At 46.5% G+C, this 19,397-nt stretch overlaps 1 protein-coding gene across 8 annotated transcripts in view; it reads left to right on the top strand.

Annotated features, from left to right (window-relative positions):
* ANKS3 (ankyrin repeat and sterile alpha motif domain containing 3) overlaps positions 1-19,397 on the top strand; it is a 29,969-nt gene that overhangs the window by 2,926 nt on the left and 7,646 nt on the right. For 5 of the 8 annotated variants that reach the window (XM_079944183.1, XM_079944182.1, XM_079944184.1 and 2 more), the window contains exons 1-6: positions 2,026-2,455; positions 4,626-4,824; positions 5,019-5,140; positions 6,348-6,429; positions 15,326-15,461; positions 19,053-19,211. In XM_079944183.1, coding sequence (XP_079800309.1) covers positions 2,217-2,455; positions 4,626-4,824; positions 5,019-5,140; positions 6,348-6,429; positions 15,326-15,461; positions 19,053-19,211 — 937 coding nt within the window. In that variant the 5' untranslated portion in view covers positions 2,026-2,216. Of the gene's footprint in view, positions 1-2,025; positions 2,456-4,625; positions 4,923-5,018; positions 5,141-6,347; positions 6,430-15,325; positions 15,462-19,052; positions 19,212-19,397 lie in introns of those variants that run through there. The other 3 variants (XM_079944186.1, XM_079944188.1, XM_079944187.1) reach the window with 3 other exon arrangements.

The raw sequence follows: 19,397 nt of genomic DNA, 5'->3' as shown, positions 1-19,397 counted from the left end.
GACAGATTCTTTGTCCCCCAGGTTGGTGGCTTGTTTGTTGTTTGGCCATCTTGGCTGTATCTCATGCTTGGAAGCATTTGTTAGTAGAGGTGGATGTGCTAATGGCATCTGTGAACCGCTGTGGTACCTTTAGGCCATCTGAACATGAAGTGGTTTTCTTTGTTTTCTCCTTCTCTTGCTTTTCTACACCTTGGTCTTTGTTCTTTCCCCCCAGAGTAGAACAGGAGACAATTGTCACTCCAGAACTAAGGGTTCTGCTAGGAAGCTGATGACTTGGGCTTGATGGGTTAGGATTCCTAGAATGAAGGGCTCTTCATCCTGCTGTTGTCCCATCTTGGGGAAAGTGTCACCCAACAAATTAACCAGTCTATCCCATTCCCCCTAGTCTCTCCCACATTCAAGGGATGCATAGGTAGATTCCTAGTCAGTTAGCACTGGTCACATCCTGGTTTCTGTGTTGGGGCTTTCTTTCCGTTTGTTTCAAAATTTGTTTTTAAAATTTATATACAGTAAATTTACTCATTTTGGTGTTCAGGTTTATGAGTTTTGATAAATGTATAGAGTCATATGTCCATCAATCAAGATACAGAACAGGGGCTTCCCTGGTGGCGCAGTGGTTGAGAGTCCGCCTGCCGATGCAGGGGACACGGGTTCGTGCCCCGGTCCGGGAAGATCCCACGTGCCGCGGAGCGGCTGGGCCCATGGGCCATGGCCGCTGGGCCTGCGCGTCCAGAGCCTGTGCTCCACAACGGGAGAGGCCACGACAGTGAGAGGCCCGCGTACTGCAAAAAAAAAAAAAAACCCAAAAAACAGAACAAGTCTGTCGTCCCCAAATTCCCTCTTGCAGTCCCTTTGTGGGACCCCCACTCCTAACCCTTATTACCACTGATCTATCCTCCTTTAGTTTTATCCTTTTTTTATTAAAAAATTTTTTTTTAACTCATGCACTTGTATTGTTTATTTATTTACTTATTTTGACCACGCCTCATAGCATGTGGGATCTTAGTTCCCCTACCAGGGATCGAACCTGCGCCCCCTGCATTGGAAGCATGGAGTCCTAACCACTGGACCGCCAGGGAAGTCCCCCCTTTAGTTTTATCTTTTCTAGAAAGTCCTGTAAATGGAATCATACAGTAGGCAGCGTTTTGAGTCTGGCTCACACTTGGCATAATGCGTTTGAGATTCGTTCATGTGTTGTGTGTATCACCTGTTTATTTCTTCTGCTTATGGCTGAGTAGTGTTCCACTGTGTGGACGTGCCACTGTTTGTCCATTCTGCCATGTGTTTTTAACCGCAGTCCTTGGAAATATCATGTCCCCATTAAACAGTAAGGAACTAGGAGTTGGAGATGCTAAGTAGCAGAGCTAAATTTTGATCTAATTCCAAGTCCAGGGCTCTTTATTTTTTTTAATTTTATGTATTTATTTTTGGCTGCGTTGGGTCTTCCCCGCTGCATGCGGGCCCCTCCTAGCTGCGGTGAGCGGGGCCCACTCCCTGCCGCAGTGTACGGGTCTCCCACCGTGGCGGAGCCCCCCCTTCCTGCTGCGGAGCACGGGCTCCAGGCACATGGGCCTCAGCAGCTGTGGCACACAGGCCCAGCAGTTGTGCCCCACGGGCTCCAGAGCGCAGGTTCACGGGCTCAGTTGCTCCGCGGCATGCGGGATTCTCCCAGACCAGGGATCGAGCCTGTGTCCCCCACATTGGCAGGTGGACTCTCAACCACTGCGCCACCCGGGAAGCCCCAGAGTTCTTTTTCACCACATCTGAGAGTTGATTTGGTCCACTGACCTAATTACCATTTCTCTGCTTCCCATCCAAGAGGTTGTCAGGCTCCTTGAGTTCCCTTTCTAGAATGTGGGGCCTGGGGGTCATAAAGGAAAATATATGCCACAGTTTATGACACAATATGTGCTCCTCTTTTTCTGTCTAGTAACAGGCTCACCAGTACTAGCATGATGGAGCTGCCCGAACCATACAATTTTTTTTTCTTTTTGGCTGCACTGCAGGGCTTGTGGGATCTTAGATCTCTGACCAGGGATCAAACCCAGGCCCCCTGCATTGGGAGCGTGGAAACTTAACCACTGGACCACCAGGGAATTCCCGCATACGATATTTATTGAAAGGAAGTTGTTTGGTCAGTCCCTGGAGTTGGGTACATTGGGCAGCAGTCTGTCAGGGCAGTGACTTAGCCGCCTGCTGTGGGCAGGAGTGTGACCATGCCGTTTCACTCTGTGTCGCTACCAGGAAGGAAGGACCTAACGACCTCAGTGCCTCCCTCCATAGCGATGTCGGAGCTCAGCGATGAAGCCAGTGAGCCGGAGCTGCTGAACCGCAGCTTGTCCATGTGGCATGGGCTGGGTGCGCAGGTCAGCCGGGAGGAGCTAGCCGTCCCCTTGGATCTTCACACAGCTGCTTCCATTGGCCAGTATGAAGTGGTGAAGGAATGTGTGCAGCGGTAAGAGATCTTGGAAAATGCTCCTTCCTCTTGGATTTTTGAGCTCCATGGTTCAGCTCTCAGGTGGAGCCATCAGGGAGCTAGCGGGGGCCTTGCCCACAGCTGTAGACATTTAATCCTTTGGTGGATCAACTGCTGCTTCTCTTGGGCTGTTGTCAGGGATGATTTATGCTGGACGCCAATAAGGAAGGCAGTTTTGATTCTGAGAAAGAAAAAGGCAGCTTAAACTTTTTTCATAGGCTTAGAAATTGTTCATTTCAGGCTTACTTTAACCAGAGTAATTTTATGGTTTTCACTAATTGCAGAAATGCTCAAACAAAACAAAAATAAAGATTGAAAGCAATGCCCTATGGCCTTCTTTCCCCAGAAGCTTCATTTTAATCCCTCCTGCCGCCCTCTCCCCTTTAGCTTCTGCCATAGAGGAGGAGGTGGGGTTATCCCCACCTGGAGGATTGCACCTTACTCACTGCCCACATGCCGTTTTCACTGATCTTATGTGCATATTAGGTCCCCCTAAACAGCACTGCTTATTAGCGCCTTCTTGTTTGAAGTACGGTTTGATACTCAGTGTAATTTTTAGAAAGGGATCCATCTTCTCATCTCTTCCCACTTTGTCCGCCATACTTTGTGCTCACTGTTATCATCTCATTGATAACTTAGAGAAACAACCTATGTCCATACCTACCTGGGCCTTTTCCAGTTCCAGCTTGGGGAGTTACAGCAGAGCCTCGTGGAAGCCCCGTTTCTGGCTCCCAGGTCGTAGCCATCACTTATGAGCATCTGGCCAGTTGGTACTTCTGTACCGGGCAGGTGTGCAGGCAGCACATCCCCCGACAGGGTCACCACGACCCCACCTGTAGTTCTGCTCCTTTAACATTCACAGCCTTTAAGCCTTCGGGTGTGCTGTTAAAATGAACAGTCCAGAACAGCTCTAGGAAGTGTTTGTGTTCTGATTGGGGTTGTGACACCTGCTGAGATGGAGGCTGGTGCACAGTAAACACACTGGGGACCCGAGGGGGATTTGGAGGGGTCAGAAGGGAGGATTCGGCTGAAGGGGGTTGCCAGAGCCCCAGGGCCGCTCTGCTAAGGGGTGGTGGTGGGGGCGCCTCCCTGTCCATGTGGGACGGCGTGTGGTGAGAATGGGCTGGTCTCCAGGTGGCTCTCCTGGCTAGTGGCTACCCCTGCATTCCTGGGATCAGGACCTGGGAAATGGCTGCCTGGGTCCAAAGCCAGGGTCAGTAAAACGTGCTGGTGAATGGAAACTAATTGTCTGGTGTAGCTTAGTGTGTGTATCTAGGAGAGGCACGAACTGCGTGGGTCGACTGTCACTTGGTACCTCCACTGGTGGCAAGGATTGTGGAGGAGGAAAGACTGGGGCGTGAAACAGGCAGGATGCTCCTGGAAGTGGGTCTTACTTCCATCCCCCGACCCCAAACTCTGGGTTGGGAAGCCTGCATTGTTTTTCCTGTGGGAAACGCTTTTCCAGAATTGTAATGAAAATCAGTGAGAAAGACAGGATTCTTTGGTCACAGATTTTTCCAGGAATGTTTCTGTAGGGTGGGACGACAAAGGAGAAATTGTCCACTGTCTGAGTCCCCTCCTCTTTCCTCTCCCCTCAGTTCTGGACTAGCAGACTGGTCTGTTGGCGGGAGGTAGTCAAGGCTCCAGGTCAGCGTTTCTCGGCCTCGGCACTACTGACAACCTGGGCCAGCTCATTCTTTGTTGTGAGGGGCGTCCTGTGCACTGTAAGATGTTGAGCAGCATCCCTGGCCACTGGATGCCAGTAGCTTTTCCCTCTCCAGTTGTGACAACCAAAAATGTCTCCAGACTTTGGCAACTGTCCCCTGGGGGCAAAATCTCCCGTGGTTGAGAACCATCTATGTAGCTGGTGGTAGCAAAAAAGAGAATTGCTGGCCTTAGGGTAGGAGGAGGGTGCAGATGAGAATGAAAAATCAGAGGAGGGAGGCAAACTTGAGGGAGTTTGCAAAGGCAGTTGTCCGGCAAGTGTAGTCACTCCCCCCCCTCCCCGCCAGTGATGTCCAGGGTGGCATATGACTCTGCTTCCTGTCAGCACTTCCTGCTCTTTCTCTTGGCCTGGCCTGGCCACCGGCTTTGGTAAACCCCACCTATGAGATGGCTGGCGTGTCTAGCATGTCTTGCGTTTGTTTAGGAGAGAGTTAGATTTGAATAAGAAGAACGGTGGTGGCTGGACCCCGCTGATGTATGCCTCCTACATTGGACACGATACCATCGTGCACCTGCTGCTCGAGGCGGGGGTGAGTGTGAATGTGCCGACCCCGGAAGGGCAGACTCCGCTGATGCTGGCTTCCAGCTGTGGCAACGAGAGCATCGCCTATTTCCTCCTCCAGGTGAGCTACGAGGGCCTCAGGCCAGAAACCTGAGGGGCCCCCGGCCGCTCTGCAGAGACGTGAACCACTGCAGGCCCCTGTAGCGTGCGTGTGCTCGGGTAATCACTTCGATTCTTTCAGCGTGATGGCTTGGAGGGCGCCCACCCTGCGCAGAGGAGACGCGGCCTTAATGAGCATTCTGTGTTTTCTTGAAGCAAGGTGCTGAGCTAGAAATGAAGGACATTCAAGGCTGGACTGCCCTCTTCCATTGCACCAGTGCTGGGCACCAGCAGATGGTCAAGTTCCTTTTGGACAGTGGAGCGAACGCCAATGTGAGGTGATTACGAGGTCTTAAGTGGCCGCAGGAGGGAGGTGGTCATGTCTGACTCTGAGTAGGGCAACTGGCGAGGCAGCTAGAGGCTGGGGTGCAGGGAGCCCCTGCCTTGGTTTGACAGGCTCAAGACAAAGGGACGGAGGGAACAGTCCTGCCAAGGCGTGGAGGCATGGGGATCGTCCTAGCTTTCTCATGCATCTGTCAGGTGGCATTGTGTGCAACATTTTAAGTTCTCTGTGCCTTATTTCCTTTATCTGAAAACAGGATGGCAATGCCCATGTCATAGAACTGTTAGAAGAATTACATGTTCTGTCATATAACAGGTGCCTAACATAGTGTGTGGCACTGAATTGACATGCATTAAATGCTAAATCCCTTTAGCTTTCTTGCCTTCTGTATGTATCAGGTGAGGTAATACTTTGAAAACAGTCATGAGTTTTAAATATAAGCTGGAAGTAGGGTTGTTGTCTAAAGCATGTCACCATGATAATCCTCTTTCAACCCAACATTCACCTGACACTGCACACCCTGGCTGGTGTCAGCCGTTGTAACACACTGTAGGTTTACAGGCCATTAAGAAAGAAAAAAAATGCTCCTAATTAAAATGCATTTCATTTACTGACATTCTGACTTCAGCGATGCTAAAATGTGCAAAGTGTGTGTCTTCGAACGGATGAAAACCAGTAGTTAGCTTGCTTCCTGTCTTCTAGCGCAGGTGAAACCAGTGAGGGCTTGGTGGGGGTGGCACTCTGAAGAGGGCACTGAGTTAGCCGTAAGCAAGCATTAGGTGTAGTGAGGGCAGGAGATGGTTAGTCCTGGAGCTCCTGGAAGGGTTCCTAGAGGATGTTGATCTCAAAATGTAGGATATCTGGATAGGTGGAGAGGAGGTGCTAGCTGTCTGTGAGCAGTGAAGGGCGACAGCTACTTTTTGCTGTGATTAAGTAGAGATTCAGGCCATAGCAGGGGGGGAAACAGCTAAGAAGGAGTGAAGATGGGAAACAGATTGTCTTAGGAACAAAAGACTAGACCTGGGGTAGAAACCACGGGACTGATGTGTTGATACTCACTTTCTCATCTCTCCCCGTTCAGGGAGCCCTCTAGGCTTAGGGATGGGTGACTTTGCGTCACTGAGGTTTTGTCTGCAGCAGGCAAGCTTCTGCCCCCCAGAGCTTCCTCTGCTCATCATCTGACTGCAGTCTCGATCTTGCAGGGAGCCCGTATATGGATTCACTCCTTTGATGGAAGCGGCTGCTGCTGGCCATGAAATAATCGTGCAGTATTTTCTGAATCATGTAAGTGACCCTGTTTATTAGCTTATAATTTAGTCACAGCAAGTGAGGCATCGTATGACTGAGGAATAAACTGTAACAGAACTTTCTCCTACACAGAAATAACTGCTCTTCATCTGTTTATTCAACACATTTTCATTGAGTATCTGTTGATGCCAAGTGCTGAGTGGTGCTTAGGCATTAGGGGTACAGTGGTAAGCAACTATAGACACCTATTCCTGTAATAATTTTAAAAATAGTATTATTTGAAAAGTATGGAAAAAATTTTAAAACAGTAAATAGCACTCATCATCCCATCACTTAAAAAATTTATATAGAATAAGGAGGCAAAGATCTTCCTACCTTTTCCACCCGCCCCCTGTTCCCCCACAAGATGCCCAGTTGGTTGTTAAAGAGACCCAGGATTTTCCTCTGCTGAGAAAGTATGTCTGTAGACACCTGCGAACACATGGCTTTTTGTTTTGAACAAAGTGGGATTCTACTGTGTATTTGATCTGCAGCTTCTAAAAAATAATATGCCATAGACATCTTACCTTTGTATGGTATTCCATGCAGTATCCATGCCATAGTTAGTTCAGTCAGTTCCTTATTAGTAGAAATTTAGGTTTCTAACATTTTGCAATTGTAAGCAGTGCTCCAGGGAATATCTTGGCACACACAGCTTTAGCACGCATGCAGTTATTTCTGTATGCTGTATTTCTACAAGAGGGATTGCTGGTGCTCACATTTTGAACTTAATAGGTCCTAATAAAAAGGCAATTAGGGCTTCCCTGATGGTGCAGTGGTTAATAAGAATCTGCCTGCCAACGCAGGGGACACTGGTTTGAGCCCTGGTCTGGGAAGGTCCCACATGCCATGGAGCAACTAAACCCGTGCACCACAACTACTGAGCCTGCGCTCTAGAGCCTGCGAGCCACAATTACTGAGTGCACGTGCCACAACTACTGAAACCCACGTGCCTAGAGCCCGTGCTCCGCAACAAGAGAAGCCACCGCGGTGAGAAGCATGTGCACCGCAACGAAGAGTAGCCCCCACTCTTTGCAACTAGAGAAAGCCGATACGTGGCAATGAAGACCCAAAGCAGCCAAAAATAAATAAATTAATTAATTTAAGAAAAAAAACAGGGCAGTTAAATTAAAAGACAATAAAAAGATGGACAAAGGACCTGAAAAGATACATCTCTAAAGAAGATACACAAATGGCCAATAAGCACATGGAAAAATGCTTGACACCATTAGTCATCAGGGAAAATGGCAAATCAAAACAACCAGGAAAATAATAATATAATAAAAAAAAGACAATAACAAGAGATGGTAATGACGTGGAGAAATTGGAACCCTCATACACTGCTGTAAATGAAAAATGATGCAGCCTCTTTGGAAAACATTCTGGTAGTTCCTCAAACAGTTAAGCATAGAGTTACCATATGACCCAGCACTTGGATATATACCACTCCTAGGTATATACCCAAGAGAACTGAAAACAGGTCCAGGCAAAATCCTGTACATAAATGTCCATAACAGTATTGTTTGTAATAGTCAAATGGTGAAAAGAACCCAAATGTCCATAAGTGGATAAATAAAATTGTTACATGCATACAATGGAATATTAATTGGCCATAAGAAGGAGTGAAGTACTTCCCCGTGCTACAACCTGAATAGACTTTGAAAATATGCTAGGTGAGAGAAGCCAGATACAAAGGCTGAATATTGTATTATTCCTTTTGTATGAAATGTTCAGAATAAGCGTATCTGTGGAGACCAGTAGATTAGTGGTTGCCTAGGGCTGGGAGGAGGTACAGGATTTCTTTTCAGGGTGATGAAAATGTTCTGAAATTGTGGTGGTGGTTGTCCACTATTGAAGTGTAAACTGTAAGTGGATGAATTGCGTGGTAGAAGAATTATATCTTAATAAAGTTGTTTAAAAAGTTCAACGGGGGAAATATTTAGTAAGTTCTAACAAATTCCCACTAAACAGATGTCTCTCTTGTCCTTCCCACCAGTAATACATGACGATGCCCATTTTCTCACATCCTCACCAGCCCTAGATGTTACCATCGTAAAGTTTTGCCAGTTTGGTAGGAGAAAAGTGGCATCTTGTTTTGGTTTGTACTTATTAGTGAGAGTGAACATTTTAAAACATATTTATTGACCATTTGTATTTCTTTTATGAATTGTCATATTTATTTATTTATTTATGGCTGTGTTGGGTCTTAGTTGTGGCACGTGGGCTTCTCTCTAGTTGTGGCGCATGGGCTCCAGAGTTCATGGGCTCAGTAGCTGTGGTGTGAGGGCTCTCTAGTTGTGGCACACAGGCTCAGTAGTTGTGGCTCACAGGCTAGTAGTTGCGGCACGTGGGCTTAGTTGCCCCGTGGCATGTGGGATCTTAGTTCCCTGACCAGGGAGTGAACCTGCGTCCCCTGCATTGGCAGGTGGATTCTTAACCACTGTGCCATCAGGGAAATCCTGTGGTTTTTTTTTTTAAACTTGTCTATCCTGGATTGTTCTATATCAGTAGATATAAAGCTCTTTTCTCTCTTGTATGGCAGCATAGCACTCCCTTGTAGGGATGAATCAGTTTCTCTAACAGTGGTCTGCAGATAGAATCAAGTTGTATTTGCCATCATGCACAGTGCTGTGCGGGATATCTGCACACATACTTCTCCACACACTTGTGCGACCACATCTCTACAGTTCGGTACTAAAGGTAGAAGTTTTGGATGTAGCCTAAGTACAGCCATAACGTGGATGTTGCCAAATAGCTATCCAAAGAGCAAGTTGTACCAACTTGAACGGTGTCTACAGCAATAAGCATTATGACTCTTAAATTATGAAGTTGGGGTTTCCCTGGTGGCGCAGTGTTTGAGAATCTGCCTGCCAATGCAGCGGACAAGGGTTCAATCCCTGGTCCGGGAAGATCCCACATGCCACGGAGCAACTAAGCCCGTGCGCCACAACTACTGAGCCTGTGCTCTAGAGCCCATGAGCTACAACTACTGAGCCCACGTGCTGCAACTACTGAAGCCCACGTGCCTAGAACCCCTGCTCCACAACGAGAGAAGCCACTGCAATGAGAAGCCCGCGCACTGCAATGAAGAGTAGCCCCTGATCGCCGCAACTAGAGAAAGCCCACGTGCAGCAACGAAGACCAACACAACCAAAAATAAATAAATAAAAATAATAAATTTATAAAAAAAATTATGAAGTAGTTTAAACATTCAAAGTAGTACAGAGATAATATTAATACAACTAATCCACATGAATCCAGAGGTAACCACTATCCAGATGTTGGTCTGTACCTTTCCTGTCCCTGACTTTATACTCTCATCACATGCTGTGTGTCCTTAAGCAGCATGTAGACTTATTTTATATATTTTAAAGATTTATATAAATAATATATTTATTTATATGTTATATATTTATATAATGACTGTGTCATTTAACACAGTGTGGTACATGTAGACGGGGTTCACTCGTTTTATCAGCTCTGTATTTATTGAATGTATGAATACAGTATATTTTCCATTCCCTTGTCAGTGGACCCCTAAGTCATGTCCACCTTGCTATTCCTATCAGTGCTGCAGTTAGCATTTTCTACCTGTCCTCTTGCGCACATGTGAAGGGATTTCTTTAGGAGATCAGGATATGTTCTTCAAAGCAGAATTTTGGGTGTGTAGGCTGGGTGCATCTTCACTAGAGAGTGTACCTTGCTTCCCCCCGTAGGTGTCCCAGTTTGCACACCTCTGACAGCGTTTCATAGCTTGTGTCTCCTGTCCCCTCAAAACCCTTGGTACCTGCTATCAGCTGAGTGGTCTCCTGTTGATTTTTGCCTTTCCCTGATTTCTCGTGAGGTTGAGCATCTTTTCATATATCTATTTGCCATCTGCGCTTCCTTTTCTGAACATAATTATTCTTTGAAGGTAGTTCCACTCCCACGAACTAGGCCGCCTTAAGATGTAGCAAAGGGACAGGCATTGATGCGGGCAGGGAGCCCTGGCTGTGAAAAGCATAACTTCTGCCTCTGAGCTTAGAGCCTGATCTTAAATAAGGTAGAAGTGGAGACCATAAGGGACAGTTACTGTTATAATTTTTTAAAAGGAAAACGTGTTAGAGAATCAGACTTTTGATCATTTATGTGCTGTGCAGATTACACCCTCACTTGGTGCCTTTACTCTCCGGCTGGGTCTGAGATTGTATGTCGGCGACTCGTATGTAGGGAAAACAAATTGTATTGGATTTATTTTGGAAAATTTTCTAAATTTTAAACTTTGAAACAATTTCAGACTTAAAGAAATGTTATAAAATAGTACAGAGAATTTGCGTACCTTCACTGAATTCCCCAAATGTTAGCATTTCACTTCATTTTCTTTATCAGTCTATATACCTATTATCTTTTTTGGAACCATTTGAAAGTAAGTTGCTGACATAATGCCCTTTTCCTCCTAAATACTTTTTTTTTTTTTAAACCATTTTCTTTTTTTTCTTTTTCTTTATTTTTTGGCTGCATTGGGTCTTTGTTGCTGCACACGGATTTTCTCTAGTTGTGGCAAGTGGGGCTTCTCATTGTGGTGGCGTCTCTTGTTGCGGAGCATGGGCTCTAGGCGCCCAGGCTTCAGTAGTTGTGGCACATGGGCTCAGTAGTTGTGGCTCGCATGCTCTAGAGCACAGACTCAGTAGTTGTGGCACACGGGCTTAGCTGCTCCACGGCATGTGGGATCTTCCTGGGACCAGGGATCTAACCCATGTCCCCTGCATGGGCAGGTGGATTCTTAACCACTTTGCCACCAGGGAAGTCCCCCTCCTAAATACTTTAGTATGTTTTTCCTAAAACAAGAATTTTCTCTTTCATTATCACATACAGTTATCAAACTCAGGAAGTCAACAGTGAGCCTCCCCCAGTGCACTAATCAGGAGTGGAAGGGGCTGGTCAGTTCTGGTGGTTGCTTTTTGGCTGATGGGCCAGGTCATTCCTTTGCTAGGGTGGCCGTCTGGCTGGCCCTGTGTGGATGCTCCTCATTCCCTGCAAATTTCCTCCTGCTCAGTCATGGGTGAGCCCACCTAGTCCCCTGACCTTAGCCAGGCTCCACACTTGGAGGCTGGGCACCCCATGCTCTTTGCCAGGGGAGGAAGGGGCTGCAGCCACTTCCCTTGTACCCTATGTCCCTCCTTCCGGTAGGACCATGTAGGGTGGGCTGGGCCTCTCCTAGGAGGGAGCTGAGGGTGCCATGGCCTCCACATGGGGAGTGCCCCCCCGCCATCACACTGGTTCACGGCCTCTCACCTTTGTGATCCCACCTTCCTGTCAGTTAAAATGAACTTCCATCATGTTCTTCTCTAGTTACATATTATGTACATTATAAAATAGAAGAACAAAAAAAATTAAAGGATAAATAAATTGATGGAAATTCTAATATTTTCTTCCCTCTCCTTTGGAGCCTTCTTGTTGTCAGTTCTGTTTTCTTCCTCACTAAGGAATAGTGTTACTACTCTTTTTTCCCTTTAGTATAATCTGAAGTTGAAGTCTTCCAGGCTTAAAAATAGATATTAGTGGGGCTTCCCTGGTGGCGCAGTGGTAGAGAGTCCGCCTGCTGATGCAGGGGACACGGGTTCGTGCCCCAGTCCGGGAAGATCTCACATGCCGCGGAGCGGCTGGGCCTGTGAGCCATGGTCGCTAAGCCTGCGCATCTGGAGCCTGTGCTCCGCAACGGGAGAGGCCACAACAGTGAGAGGCCCGCGTACTGCAAAAAAAAAAAAAAAAGATATTAGTTAAAATCCTTCAGGGACTTCCCTGGCAGTCTAGTGGTTAAGACTCCATGCTTCCAATGCAGGGGGTGCGGGTTCGATCCCTGGTCGAGGAACTAAGAAGACCCTACAAGCCCCATGGCGTAGCCACAAAAAAGAAAAAATCCTTCAGTAAAGATGGTATTGTTTTTCTGGTTGAAACCTTTGGGTCCTTCTATCAAACTGAAACTAGAAATTATCTTTTTTTCAGCTTTATTGAGATATAATTGATATACATCACTGTTTAAGGTGTACAGCATAATTATTTGATCTCTGTATATCATGAAATGCTTACCACAATAAGTTTAGTTTATATCCATGATCTCATATAGATACAAATATCTATATACATATGTCTCCTTGTGATGATAACTCTTTGGATTTACTCTCTTAACAACTTTCCTATATAACACATAGCAGTGTTAACCGTGGTCATAATGTTGTACATTACATCCCTAGTTTCTACTTACAACTGGAAGTTTGTGCCTTTTTAAAATTTTTCATTGAGATGTAGTTGGTGTACAATATTATATGTTACAGGTATACAACATAGTGATTCACAATTTTTTAAGGTTATACTGCATTTAGGGACTTCCCTGGCAGTCCAGTAGTTAGGACTCCGTCCTTCCACTGCCGGGGACCCCGCTTCAATCCCTGGTCAGAGAACTAATATCCCGCAAGCTGCGATGTGTAGCCAAAAAAAACTAAAAAGTTATATCCATTTATAGTTATAAAATATTGGTTATATTCCCTGTTTGTACAATATATCCTTGTAGCTTATTTATTTTTACGTAATAGTTTGTACCTCTTAATCCCCTACCCCTATTTTGCCCCTCCCCCCAGGATGTTGTGCCTTTTGGCCACCTTCATCCAATTTTCCCTCCTGCCACTCCCCTGAAATGATCTTTTAAGGCTGAAGGTTTCATTGCTGATTTCTAACCAGAGCTCTGGAAAGTTGGGGATTATAGAAAGTAAAGCTCAATTAGGCTCTTGTACAAATGTGGTTTTTTTCCTACGAGAGGGAAGTGTGATAATCACCTTCTGTACTGGGCTCAATCAAGACTGTCAGTTGATCATAGTTTTCTAAAATAGGGTAAAAAAAGTACATATGTAAATATTTACTATACAAGCGATATATACTTGCTATAAAAGAATTAGAAAGTATATTTAAGCAAACCGAAAGCAAAAATCACTCATAATACCATCACCCAGAGATAGCACACATTAACATATTGTTGAGTGTCTTAGTTTTTTTTTTGTTTTTTTTTTTCCGCACCGTGCAGCTTATGGGATCTTAGTTCCTCAACCAGGGATCGAACCCAGGTCCACGGCACTGAAAGCCCAAGTCTTAATCACTGGACTGCGAGGGAATTCTCAAGTATCCTAGTTTTTTATGGATAAATATTTTAAGTCAAAGTGGAATTCCATTATACAGAATGTTTTGTAATATGCTTTTTTTTCTTAACGATGTCTTGTGCACACCTGCCTGGGTTTGTACGTACACTTGGCCCCGTCACGTAAGTGGGTGGGTGGTGTTCCATTTTATGTGTTCTCACTTATTTCACTAATCCCCTAGTGAACTAGTTCTTTTCAGTTCTCACTATGCTAAATGCTTCAGGGAAGATCCTAAATGTGAGTGTATATCCTTCATTATTTCCTGAGGTTAAATTCCCAGAAGTGGAATTTCTGGGTCATAGGGCATGCACACTTTTCAGGTTTCAACTATCTCTTGCTGATTTGCCCTCCAGAGCACGGGCTTCTAGTCCCACCATCAACTACGAGGCTGCATGGTTGAAGCTTTCAAAATGGAAAGCTTATTGGGCTTTTCCAGTTTTCAAAAGTAAACGTGCTGGGCTTCTCTGGTGGCGCAGTGGTTGAGAGTCCGCCTGCCGATGCAGGGGACACGGGTTCGTGCCCCGGTCTGGGAAGATCCCACATGCCACGGAGCGGCTAGGCCCGTGAGCCATGGCCGCTGAGCCTGCATGTCCGGAGCCTGTGCTCCACAACGGGAGAGGCCCCAACAGTGAGAGGCCCGCCTACCGCAAAAAAAAAAAAAAAAGTAAACGTGCTCATAGTAGTAAATTTAGAAAATATAGAAGATTAGGAAGATGTGAAAAATCCCCATTATCTTACTGCTTAAAAATAATACTAACAGTTTGGGCATATCTCCTTCCAGTATTACTTTCTGTATACTTTTTTGTTTTGTCGCAGTTGTAATGTATATATACAGTTTTGTATCGTGGTCCTTTTTAAATCTTGGTTATAATTTTGTTATTTGTAAATACCAGCACTTATGGCAGTAACATAGCTGACTCTCCACCCCCCTGAGCACTTAAGTTGTCTCTGGGTTTTTGTTATTGCAGATATGTGGTGTGGAAGTGGAACTGTTGTGTTGAAGACGATAAGTACTTTTTAGGGCTTTGGGTAAAAGTTACCGAATTCTGTTTCAGAAGGGTGGTGCTCCCAATCTGATTATGGTTTTTAAAGGCTGGCCCTCCAGTGAATCTGTTGTCTCCAGTTTTCTCTGTGTGAAGAGAGGTGCAGTGAGTGGGACACATGCTCCCCATTCAGTGTGTGTCTGCAGCGTCAGAGCCAGCCAGGTGCCTCCGACTCTTGTCACTAAGAAGCGCCTTCCTGGGGCTGCCCTGGTGGCGCAGTGGTTAAGAATCTGCCTACCAATGCAGGGGAGATGGGTTCGAGCCCGGGTCTGGGAAGATCCCACATGCTGCGGAGCAACTAACCCCGTGCACCACAACTACTGAGCCGGCGCTCTAGAGCCCATGAGCCACAACTACTGAGCCCATGTGCCACAACTACTGAAGCCTGTGCACCTAGGGCCCATGCTCCACAGCAAGAGAAGCCACCTTAATGAGAGGCCTGCGCACCGCAACAAAGAGTAGCCCCCACTCGCTGCAACTAAAAAGAAAGCCTGTGCAGCAACGATGACCCAACGCAGCCATAGATAGATAGATAGATAGATAGATAGCCTTCCCCACTTTCTCGCAGGAAGGCTTGTCAGGAAGATGCCGGCGCCCTCCCTCTCCTCCAGGGTCTGCAGCCCCGAAGCGAGGCTGCTTTGTGGGCGAGGTTCCTAACTCTTCTTTCACAAACTTTCACAGGGAGTCAAACTGGACACAAGAGACCACAGTGGAGCCACAGCCCGGATGCTGGCCAAGCAGTATGGACACATGAAGATTGTGGGGCTGATAGATGCTCACTCACCTTCTCTGCCTAAGAGCCTCTACCGGAGCCCAGGTACCTGCGTCTGCGGCCAGGCCTCTGCTGGCGTCCCCTCCTCCCCTTTGGCTCCTGGAGCCTGGCCAGGACCCGGGCTGAGGGGAGAGGGTGTAGAATGTAGGGTGGGACTGCCAGGCTGAGGATGGGAAGGACAGGGAGGAGGAGGGCAGCTCACAGAGGGGATCGCTCTGGTTTTTGTTTCTTGACTTTGCTTGTGCTGTTTGTTGCCATGCAGATGTTTTAATTCTTTTTTTTTTTTTTGCGGTACGCGGGCCTCTCACTGTTGTGGCCTCTCCCGTTGCGGAGCACAGGCTCCAGATGCGCAGGCTTAGTGACCATGGCTCACAGGCCCAGCCGCTCCGCGGCATGTGAGATCTTCCCGGACTGGGGCACGAACCCGTGTCCCCTGCATCGGCAGGCAGACTCTCAACCACTGCACCACCAGGGAAGCCCCAGATGTTTAAATTTTATGTAGTCAAATTCATCCGTTTATTGCCTCTGGGTTCTAAGTCACAGAAAATCTTGCCCTATGCCCTGGTTGTACAACAGATTGCCCATGTTTTCCTCTAGTATGTGTATGGTTTCATTTCTCCATGTAGATCTCTGATCCATTCACAATGTATTTTCACGGATGGTTTTTTCCAAACAGCTGCCCCGTTGTCCTAGCATCATGTGTTTAGAAGTCTATTTTTGACCTAGTGATCTTTACCGTATATTCTGAATTTCTGTTTGCATTCAGGTCTGTTTCTGGACTGCCTGTTCTGTTCCACTGGACTCTGCACACACAGACCCACACTGTGTAAATGACAGAGGCTTTCTCTGACATGTTTTGCCACCTGGTGGGGCCGGCCCTCCTCGTGGCTTTCCTTCTCCAGTGTTTCCTGGCACTTGCTTTTCTGTGTGAACTTGAGCATCAACTTGTCTAGCTCCTTAAAAACAGCGTGCTGATATTTTTGTGACTGTGGCAAATGTACAAATGAACTGCTGTGTTGTTGAGTCGCCCTAGGACCAAGGGACGTCCTTTTGTTCAAGTGTACTTCCGTGTCTTGCAAGAGGGTTTTAAATTTTTCCTCAAATACATTTTGCATATACCTGAAGTTTATTCCTGAGGGTCTGATTTTTGTCATTGCTGTTGTAAACGCATTATCCCTCTTAATGCTGCCATCATAGCCTTGGACGGCTTGTTGTCTGTGCAGAGGAAGGCGACTGCTGTCTGTCCACAGTTCTACCGCCTCCTGCCTTATTGAATTCTTTCATTGTCTGAATTCGTTTTATTTATCTGTTCTCTAGGGTTTTCCAGGTACACTGCCATAAAACCTGCAAATAGAGACAGATTTACTACTTTTTTCCTGATTTTTGTACCTCAGATTTCTTTGCTTTCATCGCACTCACTAATCCCTCTAGTTCCCTGTTGAATGAGGTGAGGTAATGGGCATTCACTTTGGCCCTGATCTTAGCAGAAATGCCACGTTAAGTATGATGCTGGCTTGGGACTTCCCTGGCAGTCCAGTGGTTAAGACTCCACACTTCTACTGCAGGGGGCGCGGGTTCGATTCCTGTTTGGGGAACTAAGAATCCGCGTGCTATGTGGTGCGGCCAAAAAATAAAAAATATAAATGAAAATAAAGAATAAAAAATAAATGTTTTGTTTTAAAAAAGTAAGATGCTGGCTTGCAGAGTAAAGTCTGCATATATGTTATCATGTTAAGAAAGTATCATTTCCTGTATTCTTGAATGTTTTTATAGGATAAGTGCTGAATTTTGTCAAAGGTGTTTTCAACATCTATGGAGATGATTGTGAATTTTCTCCTTAGATCTATTAACACAGTATATTATGTTAATGAATTTCTTAATAATGAACCAACTTTACATTCTTGGCATAAATCCCACTTGGTGTACTCTTTTCTTAATGTGGTTCTAGATTCTGTTTGCTAATGTTGATTAATTTTGTATGGATATTCATAAGTGATGTTGGTCTGTGATTTTCTTTTGTCTATCTTTATCAGTTATAGGTCTCAATATTATACTTCATAAAAAGAACTGGAAAGTTTCCCTTCTTTTCTGTGCTCTAGAACAATTTATGTAGCATTGGTCCCATGTGGTCTTTTTTTTTTTTTTTTTTTGGTGGGGGTGCGTCGGGCCTTAGTTGCGTCACGTGGGATCTGTCATTGCAACACACGGGCTTCTCTCTAGTTGGGGTGCGTGGGCTCCAGGGCGTATAGGCTCTGTAGTTTGCAGCACGCAAGTGCGGGTTCAGTAGTTGAGGCGCATGGGCTTAGCTGCCCAGCAGCACATGGGATCTTAGTTCCCTGACCAGGGATCGAACCCGCATCCCCTGCATTGGAAGGCGGATTCTTTACCACTGGACCACCAGGGAAGCCCCCCATGTGGTCTTTGAAGGATTCCCTGTGAAACCATCTGCGCCTGGTCTTTACCCACGTCTCTCTTCTGTGTGGTGTGTTTCCTAGACCCACTAGTCTCTGTGCAGATTCTTGGGGTGAGTTCTGAGTCTCTGCTGGAGCGGGTGCTCGCCTCCTCCCGGGCATCAGGGATGCTGGCGTCTGTGGGGCTCCCTGCCACCTGGGCCATGTTGGGGTGTGGGGTTCGTGTGGTTCTGTCTGTTCTGCCAACTGTACGGGATCAAGGGGCCACGTCAGGAGGTTCAGATTTGTGGAGCCACCTTTTCCTTGGTTCCCCTGCCTGAACAGTTATTTTTTATGACTCCTTCAGCTTCTGGTTGGATAGACCCCAGTCTCCTCCTGGCGGCATGGATCCTGGAGTGTGAGGGAGGGGTCCACTTGGCGTCACTGGCCTGGGCTTGGAAACTGGGCCAGTGACTCTTGCTTTTGGGCAGTGGCTGGGCTGGGCCTTCAGTTCATGTCTGAGTGAGCCTCTCCCTTCTTGGCCTCAGGACTGCTTTGTAACAGACACCATCACACAGGGGATACAGTGGTAATGAGGGGCTTCTCTGCATGTCTCCACCCCAGTTCACCAACTCCAAAGTGAGATCTTACCCAATGGGTGCCTTCTACAAATAAACCCCTGAATTTTGTCTTCTAGGTGTAATGAAATATGGAAAACAATGAAAAGCTATAAAATGCTGACAGCTGTGGGCACACTGAGCTCTTCAGCTCAGATGGGTCGTAAAACAGCACACAGAGCTGTCATGTGGCACTTGTTTCCTAAGAGATTGTTCAGGTTGAGAATATAAAATGGCTTAAGAAGTTGTGACTGCCGCTGCCATATGTTTATGAAGAGATGGATCTTACTTGTCACCTCAGCTTAGAACAGAATGTATTTCTGTTAACATACTTTCATGTTGTAAAAAATTCTGGAAACTCAGCGAGAGGGATGAGTTGGATCTGCTCACCATACTTAGCAGCTTTACTCCTCCCCCCCCCCGCCCCCTGCCCCATGTCCCTGTGGCCCATCTGAGCAGTGGACCCGCCCATTGTGGCATTTCTTACAGGTGACATCCTGGGAACACTTTTCTTAATTTAGGAAAAGGAAAAAAGCAATTACGATGATTTTTATTTCAGTTCATTATAAGGATTAGTAAATTAGTCCATCACTGAACATACTGTCTAAATTTTGGTGTTTGACCCACAGAAAAATACGAAGATCTGAGCTCTTCAGATGAATCCTGCCCTGTCCCTCAGAGACAGAGGCCCTGTCGGAAGAAGGGCCTCAGCATCCACGAGGGGCCGCGAGCCTTGGCCAGGCTCACAGCTATTGGACTCGGAGGCAGGATACAGCAGCCTTGCTATGGTTAGTGCCCCATGATCCCGGTGGCTTTGACACCATAGTCTAGGATTCTGTCTGAGAGAACGAGCAACTCTCAGGCTCCTGACGTGGGGGCCGCCTGGGCTGCCGGGTGGGAGCAGCAGCTCAAGGACTCAGAATCCATCACAGGGATGGAGACACATTAGTCAGTGTCTCGCTCTTGGGTTTTGG

This window comes from Stenella coeruleoalba, assembly GCF_951394435.1.
Source record: "Stenella coeruleoalba genome assembly, chromosome: 15".
Taxonomy (NCBI): domain Eukaryota; kingdom Metazoa; phylum Chordata; class Mammalia; order Artiodactyla; family Delphinidae; genus Stenella; species Stenella coeruleoalba.
The sequence above is the reverse complement of the archived record's forward strand: the minus strand, read 5'-3'. Positions and strand labels throughout refer to the sequence as shown.